We start from the raw sequence: 12607 nt of genomic DNA on the forward strand, positions 1-12607 counted from the left end.
AAATGAAAATAATGAGTTTTTAATACATTCATTCATTCATTTTATTATTTATTTTATTTGCAAGTCGAAGCAATAGTGCACCCGCTAATTTTGTGTGTTTTTAAATAAGGCCGTTGCAAATATCTTTCAAAGTTAGGCCGAAAAATAAGGGATCAAAATTTTATTTTTCGATAAACTTTAAAAAATCGATGAAAATGGAAGTTTAATCAACTGAAAAGCAGTGAAAATGCATTTTCCTGTGATTATCATCTCATTTAGCCTGTTTGAATTCCTTTAAAAACATTTTGAATTTATATGAAATATCTATGTACAGTTCCCCAAAAAAATGTCATTTTGCTTGTAACTTTTAGCACGATTTTGTGCTGACAACTCACAAAAAAACTTTTTTTTTTGCAAATACGATTTTTATTAAACTAAGGTTCAAACGAGAACTATGTTTTTTCAATGCAACATGATCTGTTTTTGCTGGACTTAAAAGAATAATCGCAAGTTTGTACAAAAACAAATCGTTGTTCAAATAAATTACACATAAAGTTATTGCTGATCATTATTTACATTGTTACGTCTGCCTGTGCGGATCAATCGGACCGCGCACTGGACTCACAATCCAGAGGTCGCCGGTTCGAATCCCGAGGCGGACGCAACGAATTCTAAGCGTGAATATATCAATTCGGTGCCCTCTCCCCGTGCCATAAACCTTGTCGCAAAAAGAACGATACACGCGCAAGGTTTAAAAGGGACCACATTATAAGGTGTAAACGTTGACATGGTTTTTTTTTTGATTACCTAATGAACGGGGTGCAATGAAATAGTCGTTAGTCAAATTGATTAACTAATGGATGTATCCTGGTTAAAATTTGTTGAAACACAAATCATTCGATTCACATATTTGTCACTGAATAGAAGCAAAAATGTTCCAGGCAAAAGTACAAACAGATAATAAATTAATCCCCAACACGGTTTTGCCATTCTACATCAAGGAGTTTCGGACTCCTAAGGAATCAAAATCAAGAAATCCTCTAGCCACCCTCCACAAGCGAATCGGTGACCTGTTCCGAGAATATTGCTCGCACAGTTCAATCCACTGCATCAACTACATTGGATCTGCGCAGCGATCCTGCTGGGAACGCCTCTGGTGGGTCGCGATGCTCACCCTTTCGATCTACGGCTGTGCGCGACTCATCCAGAACATCTACTACCGCTGGGAGCACAAACCGGTCATTGTGAGCTTCGACGAGAAGCCCACGTCCGTGCTGCAGATTCCCTTCCCAGCGGTGACGATCTGCCCGGAGACAAAGTTCCGCCCGGAGTGTTTGAACTTTTCGGCACTGTCGGAGAAGTTTTTCGAAGGAAATTGTAAAGGAAAAGATACCGTTAACGAAGAAGAGTGAGTATTTTAGATGAGTTGATTCATTGAATGATGGGAAATGCTTTCAGGATTCAAGCATTTTTGAGTTTGATTCAAATCTGCGATCGCCATTACTCTTACGAACCTTATCAATCCTTGCTGGCAAAGTATAACTTGCAAGGTAACATCGTGGAAACGCTACAGCAGATATCCCCAGGAAAGCCCAAGAATGTCCTGTTGCAGTGCCGAATGAGCATGTACTCTTGTATAGATAGGTTCAAGGAAACGTTAACAGATGAAGGCATTTGTTATACCTTCAATCTTCTACCACAGAAGGAGATTTTCCGGGAAGAAAATCTTCACAACAATTACTACTACTCTACGAGTTTGTACAATTCGTCAAGCTGGTCTTTAGACGATGGGTACGATCCACGAGCAGGCCTTCTAACCTTTCCGAGTCGAATCCTGGGTTCAGGATTCGAATCAGGGATCTACCTGCAGCTGCAGATCCCAACATCATACGAGGATTACCACTGTCGTGAAGCTCAAGGTTTCAAGGTATTGCTGCACTCCCCAGCAGAATATCCCGTAGCTTCGAAAAAATTTCTCCGCTTAACGTTCAGACACGAAGTTACAATTGTCATTAAACCGGAGATCATTCTTACGTCAAAATCATTGCACAGCTACACCCCTTCCCGACGCCACTGCTTCTTCAGCCACGAACGGAAGCTCCAGTTCTTTGCGATCTACAACCAGGCCAACTGCGAACTGGAATGCCTCACAAACTACACTCGGAAGCTATGCAGTTGTGTCCGGTTCTCGATGCCTCACCATGGAAGGACTAAGATTTGCGAAAGCTATCAACTTGAGTGTTGCATTCAGGCTGAGAATAAAGTTCAACTGCTGATCGCGAACGAAGGTATCGGGAAGGAATCGCTGTGCGTAGATCAGTGCCGTTGTCTACCCGCGTGCAACTCGATCGAGTACGACACCGAGATCACCCAAACCAAGTATGATTTTCTGAAGTCGTTTGAGCTGCGTTACAAATCACGAATCCCAGCGGATGTGCTGAAGAACATAACCAGGTTAGTAGCTCTTCGAGCATTCGTCAAGATATATAATGATCACCTTAAATTCCAGCATAAACTACGCCAAGCTGGCGATTTACTTCAAGCAGGCTCAGTACACGGCTATGAAGCGCAACGAACTGTTTGGCTGGACGGACTTTATTGCCAACTGTGGTGGAGTTCTGGGTCTGTGCATGGGAGTCAGCTTGCTCAGCCTCGTTGAGCTGCTGTACTACTGCCTGGTGCGTCCGGTTCTAATGCATCGCCAAGGTCGCGACTCCCTGCCGGCAGTAGCCGAGCGGATCACGACCGTGCGAAGCTTGTACTAATGCGTTGCGTGACTTTGTTTTACGTTTGTTGAACTGCTCGTGATTTTTAGTAAAGGGTAATTCTCCGCCAACTCAAACAGCATTTGCCTCGACCCCTCTTTGATTTGCTTGAAACTTTGTCCTTCTTTTCGACTCTACATTGACCCAGAAGCTTCATTTTTCTCATTTAGAACAAAATTTTCATTTTAAAACGTTTTGTTTTTTTGTAACTTTGCAGGATTATATTTCAGAATCTTGAACCTGCCGATGTACTCGGAGAAAATCCCCCACAGCTCAGCCGAACTGTAGAGTACCTCCCCGGCTTCCTTCTTCGTGGCTCCACCGTATCGGGGGCCACCTTGGCTGGTTCCTGTGGGACGAGGGCGATCCTTGGATTTTCCGTCCGGAACTGCGCCCGGCAGCGGAGGGAACTCCGCCGGCGTAAACGCCGGAACTGCTGGACTCTGCTTCTCCGCCTTCCTTGCCGGCGGTTTCGGTTTCGACGCCTGCTGGCGCCTCCGGATGAAGTCCGCACGCTTAGGGCAGCTGCGGTCCGTTGCTTCGTGGTCTCCAGAGCAGTTGGCACACCGCTTCGGCTCGACTTCTTGGACTTTGCACTCGTCCGTCTTGTGGGGACCCCCACAGTTGTTGCACCTGCCTTTCAGGTGACAGTTCCTGATTCCATGGCACAGCTGCAAGCAGTTCCTGCACTGGGTCACGTTCGGCCGCTTGTTCCGGTAGGCCTCCCACCGGATGATAGTGCTTGCCACAACTTTCATTGCAGAGAGCTTCTTCAGATTGGTGTATCCCTTGGGGAATACCACAATGTACGGAGTTTCGCCCACGGTGGACTTTTCCTTCCGCTTGATGATATGCACCTCCAGCGCGTCCAGCTTGAGATCCCTCTTCAGAAGGTACTTGACCTCGTCCGGTTTCAGTTCATCAGGAAAACCACGAAGAACCACCCGATGATTTCGTTCGCTCCGCCGATCGTGGGTGTAGAATTCCACTTTCTTCTTCTTGAGTAGCTCTTGCAACTTGTCAAAATCTTTGACAGAGAAGCAGGTCACCTTGGTTCCAAATCGGGTTAGTTTGTGAATCGGTTTGAAACCAAGTTTACAACTTTCCACTATCGCCACGAGCTTGTAAAAATCCGTGGTGTTCTTCACCACCAAAGGTGGTTGCTTTTGTTTACCTGCCGACTGGCCGGGTGGTGGAACCGCCGGGGCATCCCCTCCTCCTGCTGGGCTGGCATTGTTGTTGTTTTTGTTATCCGCTAGCGGGCTGAATTTGTTGTTGTTGAGCAGGGTCTTCTCAACTTTTTCTCCTTCGATGCCGATTCCAGTGACCTCGCTGGACTTCTTCCGCTTCCGATTCCCGCGGACGGGACGAAAATCTTCCTCCTCGGAGGATTCCTCCACCTCCATCTGTCAAAAACTTCCAAGCACGCGAGATGACAACACGAGCAAAACACGTCTTAACTTGTCGCTGACTGGCGACTGAGTCATTTTAGAATCTAATAATGTAATAAAAAGGATTCATGATCAGGGACAAAAGTTACTCTGTCCCTGATCACGAATCCGTTGACATTTAAAAATGAAAAAAAAAAAAATGTTCTAAATGAAAAAATGAAGCTTCTGGGTTAATGTAGATTCGAAAAGTACATAAAATTTCCCTTAAAATGACATGTTCCAAAAAATTCACATTCGAGTAACGGAAAATGGTAAAGTTTTTAAAACTTTTTCAATGTTTTTTTTTTACGATGAAAAATACGTGGCTTTTTACAGAATTTTGAGTACGCCATCAAATCAGGCATTCAATTTTACATAAAAGTTCTTTTGACACCAAATTTCCATCTCATCACCTTTTCAGGCTGCAAATTATTGAAAAACATGTCTATTTTCGCATGTTCAAATATTGACGGGGTCGTCACGTGATATAAAAAACGGACCTCGGATTCGTGATCAGGGACAAAAGTTCCCCCTTAGGACAAAGTTTCACGCAAATCCAAGAGGGGCCGGGGCAACCGCTGTGTGGTGTGAGTGAGCGCTCAATAATAATATTGGACAATTGGAGTAAGATTTTGCTGAATTCCTTGATTTTTTTGTTGTATTTAAATTAAAGATTCCGTAATAACATACTAAAATTAGTAAGATTCTTGGTTCCAGAAGCTCTGGTTGATTTGCTCCGTGAAATGCCAATATTTGATGACACAAGAAAAATGAAAATAATTAGTCAGATGTATCTAGATGCTAGATCTAGAAAACAACTGTTTTCACCCTCTTAGTTGGATGCAAGTAAAAACCTCCTTTGGTATCCAATCGATACCATGCTGATTGAGCACAATTCTCGACATAAAAAAAAATGCGTTGCATAAGCCAAAAAAGGGGCTGAAAATAAACTGCCGACTTCTTTGAAGCTTTTTGCACCCTTGACCCTGATTTGAGTAGTTATTATCTTTGTAGGCAATCTCCACAAATTTAAAAGGTTTGTGTTACAATTTCACCATTGAAATTAATGTTGATTTATTGCTTATTTTAAAATAATATTTCATGCAAGATTTGATTGTGTCAAACAACTTTATTTTAATTCAAAAATTTTGTGTTTAGCCGTTAAAACATTTCCCCATTGTCAATGCCGAGATCAATGTAGATAAGTGATTGCCAAATACAAAATACAACATCAATAAAAAAATAATCTCAATCCGAACACGTGCGCCTTGCTGTCCTATTCTCGCATAATGTTTCCCCCTTCTGTGAGTTGAAATCATTCTTTTTCATACAAAGCTCCACTGCATTCGTCTGCAATTGCTTCGCGCGGCAGCCGACTCAGCAAACATTCGTGTTCAAAGCGAAAAAAAAAAACAGATGAAAATTTATTGTTCTGCGGCTCCGCAACTTGCCGTTCCGAGGGTGGAAAAACATGTTTTGTTCAGCCGAGCTTCAAAAGCTTCCCTAGACCTTGCCAACATAGTTTCGAGTGAGGCTTTGGCTGGACTTTGGGTTTGAAAACGTTTTCAACAACAGTTTCTTGCTTAACTTTTTGAAATGGATTATTCGGTGAAGACATGTTTGAAAAACGAGAAATAATAAAATAATTTTCATAGCAGATTTAGATTTTGGAATATTTTTTTAAAAATATATAACTGTTTTTTTTTCAAGCAAAATATGCTGCACACGTGGTCCATCCAATGAGGGAGGCATCAAGAATCTACAAACACACGAGGACGTTCCCAGCTCCTAGATTTTCCGGCACAGTTGGTTCTGTTTCTTTAGGAGAGAATGCCATCCGCAGCACACACACGCGCGGAGAGCATCCTCCGGAGTGTGTCCGGTTTTGTTTATGTTTGTTATGCTCTCCAGTTTGTTTGTCTCTTCCTTTTTTCTTTCCTCTCATCCTCTCACTCTCTCGATAAGTTTTTTGGTCTCGGAGCTTTGGGGCATCTGAGGAGTGCAAGCACGCGCTTTTCATATGTATACTTGAAGAGAGCACAAGTTAGGAACACTGAGTCCAGGATTTTCCCCTTTTTTTGGGTGAAAGCGTGTCACGGTCGCGTTTGAGTCAGTGGGATCCGAGGATGAGGGGGGCACGGAGAATAGAAACTTGGTTGTTCAACTGTCGAGGGACGGGATGATGATGATGTTTGAACAGCGGACAAAATGATGGACTGAAGTGATTGAAAGAGTGACCAAAGAGTTTGTTTTCAATTTAGTTTTTTTTCTTTTTGGATTTTTTTTATCCATTTTCAACAGATAAAGTGCACTGCACGCAATTTTTTATTCTTTGTTAGAACAAGTTCCAGGAAAAAGGCACTTTAAAGCTGTCGGTCACTATCGCTAGTACCAACCACAAGGACTTCCTTTTATCCTAAGTGTACGAGAGTATGGCACGGAGCGACGGCGCCGTATACCCATATTTACACTTAGAATTTTAGGTCGCCCACCGCAGGATCGGAACCGGCGACCTCTGGATTGTGAGTTCAGTGCGCGGCCCGATTGATCCACACGGGCATATATCACCAAAATACAAAATTTCATATATCAAACGGTTTAAAACAATCGGAGAAAGTTGAGGCACTAAATCCCAAAAATCTGAAATTTTTAATAAACATTTGAAAAAACTTATATATTTTCAATGATTTTTTGAGCGATACGTGTTTGAAAAATTTCACGGGATTATTTTTCTATGCTGTTGTATATTATCAACATTTTTGAAACTTTGATTAAATATTCGGAAAACTCATTTTTGTTTGAATTTCTAATGTTTTGTTTTTGTTGTTTAAGCCCCAAGATTTAGAAGATTTTTCAAATAAGGGTAGTAGTAAATGTATTTGTAACAGTTTTGTTGGATTTTTGTCAATAAGAAAAACATTTTATTTTTAGAAAATAAAAAAAAGCATTGAAATTAATCTTCATGATTTCTACATTTCAATAAAAATAGTGGATGAATGCATTATACACCAGTACAGTTGTTTTCATTCATTGGTTTATAAAATTTGTTAGTTTTACGAACAATTTTTTTTCGAGAAAATAACTTTTTTTTCGGTATTGTGCTCTAAAATTTCACTAACAAATAAAAGATTTTTCATCACGTCTTATAATTATTATCAACGCAATATTAAATGCATTAAAATTGTTAATAATAGAAAAAAATTATCATTGTTATTTTTATGTTTTTGATTATGTTTACGTCTGATTGTTGAAGTGACATGAACTTTGCAAAATATTTGAAATGGCCCTTAACAAAATTTACAAAAATATTTTAGATGCAAAATCATATATGCAATTGAAAATGCTTTTCAATGTTAGAATATGGTTGAAACCCATATAAAAAAAATTGAAAGGCATTACATGCCTTTGTTTGTGAATTTGTTATGAAGAATGTTATTTTTTTTTATTTAAAAATACTTTGAAATGGGAATGCATCTCTTCAAAAAATATGTAAAGAAAGCTGAGCCAGCCTCTAAAAGCTATAATTTTGTGAAAAATAAGTTTTACTCAGTGTCATTGAATTACCTCATGTTTTGACCTTTAAACTTATTTTTATAGGAAATAGCAGAATATTTCACAAAAGTTTCAGTTTTTAGCCTTAAAATAGAACTATTGAGTTTCCGAGGTATCGTGAGTTTAAAAAAAATTTTGACAATAAAAAAATGGGATTTCGGGATTGGACTCAAAAGATTAAGTTTTTTTGATGACTGGATCTGGTACATTTCGCCGAAAGTCATTTCGCTGAATGTCGTTTCGCCGAATGGTACGTTTCGCCGAAAGTCATTTTGCCAATTTACCTAAAAAATTTTTTTTTGTGTAATTTATGCTATTTTTCGCTGCACCTTGTAACTCACTAATGCAAACTCTAGAAAAAGTAGCAAGATAATAATATAATAATGTAAAAGGTAAAGAACGTCTCATGTTAGAAAGAATGCAAAAACTCACAGAAATAAATACTAATAAATTTCTTCATTTTTTAAAGAATGCAAAAACTAACTTAATTGAAATAATTTATTCAACATTAAAAGAACTGCTTACAGAAATTATTCCAAATTATACATGGAAACTAAAAAGAACTGCACATGTTTCAAAGAATGCAAAAAACATACAGAAATAATTCAAAAAATATTCATAAAAAAACAAAGAATGCAAAACTAACAGATTTTTTTCAAAATGTTATGCTAAAAATCAAAAGAACTGGTCATGTTTGAAAGAATGCAAATACTCACAAAAAATATACACATAATATGCTTAAAAAACAAAGAGTACAAAAACAAACAGAAATAATCAAAAATATAAGCAGATAATTAAATGAACTGCTCATGTTTGAAAGAATGCAAAAACTTACAGAAATAATTGAAAAAATATGTTCAGTAAACAAAGAATGCAACTAACGGCAATTTTTCAAAATGTTATGCTGAAAATCAAAAGAACTGCTCATGTTAGAAAGAATGCAAAAATTCACTTAAAATTATACACAAAATATGCTTAAAACACAAAAAATACAAAAACATAAAGAAATTAATCAAAATTATAAGCAGAAAATTAAAAGAACTGCTCATGTTAGAAAGATTGCAAAAACTCCCAAAAATTATACAAATTATATGTTTAAAAAACAAAGAATGCAAAAACTATCAGAAATTAATCAAAATTATAACTCACAGAAAATAACTGCTTATGTTTGATAAAATGCAAAAACTCACAAAATTGTTTTTAACTCAATTCTTTTCAAAACAATTGTTTATACAAAAAAAAAAAAAATAACAAACCAACAAACAAAACAATAAAATATTTTAAAATAATTCAAAAACTCTCCTATAGGTTAAAGCATTATAATTTTTTCAAAATACTTTTAATATAATTTGTTGCCTTTTTATATAGTATTTTTTATGATTATTTTTTTTCCTTTCGACGAAACGTCGCCTTCGGCAAAACGACATTCGGCGAAACGACCGTCGGAGAAGCGACATTCGGCGAAATGTTCCGCACCCGGCTAGATTATTGAAGGACAAATACAAGATTTGTTATTGAGTAAATTCAAAATAAAAAAAAATCGAAGCAAAGGACCTTTATGTTCTTAACTTCCAAACACCCTTTCTATTTACTAACGGCACACAAGCACATAAAGCTCGGAAAATTTTCATGAATGAAGTCACAAGTTTCCCCCAATTCCATCGATTCTCTCGCAACTTTCGCGCTCTTTCTCCCAGCCCGGCACCGAGCGAGCTTTTCCCGCACATGTTGGAACTTGGTTTGTTCCCTCCGTGTCTCGCCAGCCAGTCTCCTCGTGGAAAAATTGGTGTATTTTAGCCGACGACATCGACCGAATCGTCTCATAACGAGCTCTGACTTTGAGCGGTGCGGCCACCAGCTGAACTCTCGCCAAGAAAAGCTTGTTTCGTCTCTCGTGTTTCTCCCCGTCGTGGGTGGTGGTACTTTCCCTCTTCTACCTTCTCTGTCCACCCTTTTTTTGCTCTAGCCAGTTTGTGTGTTTGAAGATTTTTAAAAGGAAAAAAACCCCGATTGTGTGCAAGGTCTTTGTTGGGGTCTATTGTGTGGCGATCTGTGAGGTGAGATTCCGGCGGAAAAGTCGTGGAAAATTGAATCAAAGTGTGACTTTATGAAGACTTTCAGAAGAAACATTTGAGCGATTTCGGTGGAAAAGTAATATCAATTTTGATCTCAAAGAGCAATAAATGAAGGAAAACAATACAAATTTACAGAACAAACACGATTTGGGGAAAATTGGAAGCCTAAGACGAATCCCGGCTAAGTTTTCCTCAAATATTTATCTCTTCCAAGAACAAACCCCCCGTGTGACGCGTGTAAACCCCATTTGAATTCGATCCTTTTAAGAGAAACATCGCGCTGTGAAACATCCACAAGTGTCTTTCCTCGTCGTCCCTTTTTGAGTGCGTGTGTTTGTTTTTATCGCTGCTTGTGTCCTGATGTGAGTGACGGACGGATGGGAGATTTCCTCCGTTTTCCCTGTTTATTTGAGTGCACGAACTTTGAGAGTCCTGAGCGAGAGTTACGGAAATGTACAACTTAACCCGCTAATCATGGGCACTGGGAGGAGTACAAATTTCCCAGGAAAAACTTGAATCGAGCGAAACACGTGTGGTGCGCGGAGGGGTCGATTGGAAGAAATTAGATATTTATTCGAGCATCCTTGATTGCCGGTGTGAAAGTTTTGTTTTTTTCTCCTTCTGCCCCCCCTTCGTGGGATATCGCGTGAGGTTGGGAAATTAGTTGTGGACTCGAGTTGGATTGACGTCAATTTTACTTCTCGAGAACTGCAATCAGTGTGGTGCGCCGTGCCGGTGGTTTGACTTGCTGACCAGTTTTCCTGGTTTCAGTTGGTTGCAGCAGTTGGCTTGATTAATGGGGAAATGTTGAAACTTGAAAATGTAGAGACAGAATCGTAATTTGATTTTTTTTTCAGTCTAAATTTAGTAGTTAGCTGAGTACGTTCTTTTAAATATTACATTTAACAATAACATTTACATAAACTTCTATTATTAAAAATTTTAAAGAACTCTAACCAACTGAACATAATTTGCAATGCATCAAATTTAGCATGTTTTTCTGAATTCAGGAAATTCAAATGCACAATACCGCAAAAAGTTATTTTTCGAAAAAAAAAATTTCGTCAATACTTCGATGCCTCTGTGCTCTTCTGTGCTAACTAGATAGTAATCCCTGTAAGTCTTTTCGAGACATTTATGTTTTAAATTTACATCTTTTTGCCTTCCTCACGTTACTGAGGAAAGGCTATAAAATCACTCGAAAAATGAACTTCTCAATTAGACCTCCCAGACCCACCTTCATGTATACCTATCGACTCAGAATCAAATTCTGAGCAAATGTCTGTGTGTGTGGTGGGATGTTGATCAAAAAATTGTCACTCGATTATCTCGACATTGGCTGAACCGATTTTGTCCGTTTTGGCGTCATTCGATCCGTCTTGAGGTCCCATAAGTCGCTATTAAAAATTATGCAGTTTAGTTAAGTACTTCAAAAGTTATGCTAAAAAAACGATTTTAGCAAAAGTCCGGAAGATTGTAAAAAGGGTGGTTTTTGTAAGAAAACCCGTCATGCTATATATTTTCAGAAAGGTATTTAAAAGACCTTTCCAACGCGTCCAAGACATTGAAGATCTGACCATCCTATCAAAAGTTATAAGCACTTAAGTGTAATTTATACGCTTTTTGGAGGCCGGATCTCAAATATGTTGATGAAAACGTTGTCCGGATCTCTCATGCGACCTATCGTTGGATAGGTATTCAAAAGAGCTTTCTAATGCGTCCAAAACATTAAAGATCTGACAACCCTATCAAAAGTTATAAGCACTTAAGTGTTATTTAAGCACTTTTTCGAGGCCGGATCTCAGATATTTTGATGAAAATGCTGTCCGGATCTCTCATGCAACCTATCGTTGGATAGGTATTCAAAAGACCTTTCCAACGCGTCCAAAACATTGAAGATCTGACAACCCTATCAAAAGTTATAAGCACTTAAGTGTTATTTACGCGCTTTTTGCATTTTGGATAGCACCCTTTAAATGTGAGGAAGGCGCCAACCACCTAAGGGTGGATTAAGTAACGTTTTTACCTTGAAATGGCTGTAACATTTGACCCTTAAGTCCAAATTGACATGTCAACAAATAAAAATATTCGTTTTTTAGAGTTCTAAAAGTGCTCTGAATATCACTTTTCTCTAAAACTTAACCTTGAATTGCCACGTTCAAAAAACTGATTTTTGAAGGTTTGCTCAGATGCTTTTTATAAATTTGGTCATAGAAGGCGTAGATTACGAGATAAAATTTTGGCGTCTTCGACTAGGTTGCTGAAATCGTCAAGCCCAACAACTTTTTAGAAGACATAAAAATTCCCAAAAATATTCCTAATCGTGGACCACCCTAGTTTTGAACCAATCCAAAAGTTGCCCCTTTTCATTTGCAACAACTCTCCTGAAGACACCAAAGCTCCAAAACTTAACCATTTTTCGGAATATCCATTTTCCACTTAATTTTGTGATCTGGATCACTGTGCATTGTTTGAAGGAAGATAATAGATGTTAAGACTTACTTTGCAATCATCCTCAATTGATCTTCATGAGATGAGATTTTTTTTTATCTAGGTCTTGAATAATTGTTAGCACATTTGGGAAAATTATAATATTTTAATAAACGATGTTTTTTTTAAATAATTGATCATGTAACATTGTATTTTTTTCCAAATATTAGTTTACTCAAAATAAATATTTATAGAAAAAACTTTGAACCCTGGATAGTGTTTTGCGAAAAAGTTCTGAAGAATTATAATGCATTTAATGAATTTGCCAAAAAAAAAAAAAATGTGTTTGCCCTTCTTAAGCAAGAAAGGTACAGGA

At 38.3% G+C, this 12607-nt stretch overlaps 2 protein-coding genes across 4 annotated transcripts in view; both read left to right on the forward strand.

The window, feature by feature from the left end:
• Positions 1-911: 911 nt before the first annotated feature.
• Positions 912-2744, forward strand: LOC120427507 (pickpocket protein 28-like). The gene is made up of 4 exons (XM_039592368.1): positions 912-1387; positions 1438-1529; positions 1620-2433; positions 2489-2744. Exons 1-4 carry the CDS (start codon positions 912-914, stop codon positions 2742-2744), a joined length of 1638 nt encoding a protein of 545 aa, XP_039448302.1.
• A 6801-nt stretch (positions 2745-9545) lies between these two features.
• Positions 9546-12607, forward strand: part of LOC120432574 (calbindin-32) — a 166910-nt gene continuing 163848 nt past the window's right edge. For all 3 annotated transcript variants that reach the window (XM_052708054.1, XM_052708053.1, XM_052708055.1), the window contains exon 1: positions 9546-9783. The gene's annotated coding sequence lies outside the window, so the exon portion shown is untranslated. The remainder of the gene's footprint in view (positions 9784-12607) is intronic.

The sequence above is a fragment of the Culex pipiens genome, chromosome 2 (genome assembly GCF_016801865.2).
Source record: "Culex pipiens pallens isolate TS chromosome 2, TS_CPP_V2, whole genome shotgun sequence".
Taxonomy (NCBI): domain Eukaryota; kingdom Metazoa; phylum Arthropoda; class Insecta; order Diptera; family Culicidae; genus Culex; species Culex pipiens.

What these genes read in the sequence shown, in the direction of transcription:
- LOC120427507 (XM_039592368.1), top strand. Translation starts at nt 912, where the DNA reads ATGTTCCAGGCAAAAGTACAAACAGATAATAAATTAATCCCCAACACG. An exon ending in GATACCGTTAACGAAGAAGA is followed by an intron (nt 1,388 to 1,437) that starts GTGAGTATTTTA and finishes AAATGCTTTCAG; the next exon opens with GATTCAAGCATTTTTGAGTT. An exon ending in GGCAAAGTATAACTTGCAAG is followed by an intron (nt 1,530 to 1,619) that starts GTAACATCGTGG and finishes ACTCTTGTATAG; the next exon opens with ATAGGTTCAAGGAAACGTTA.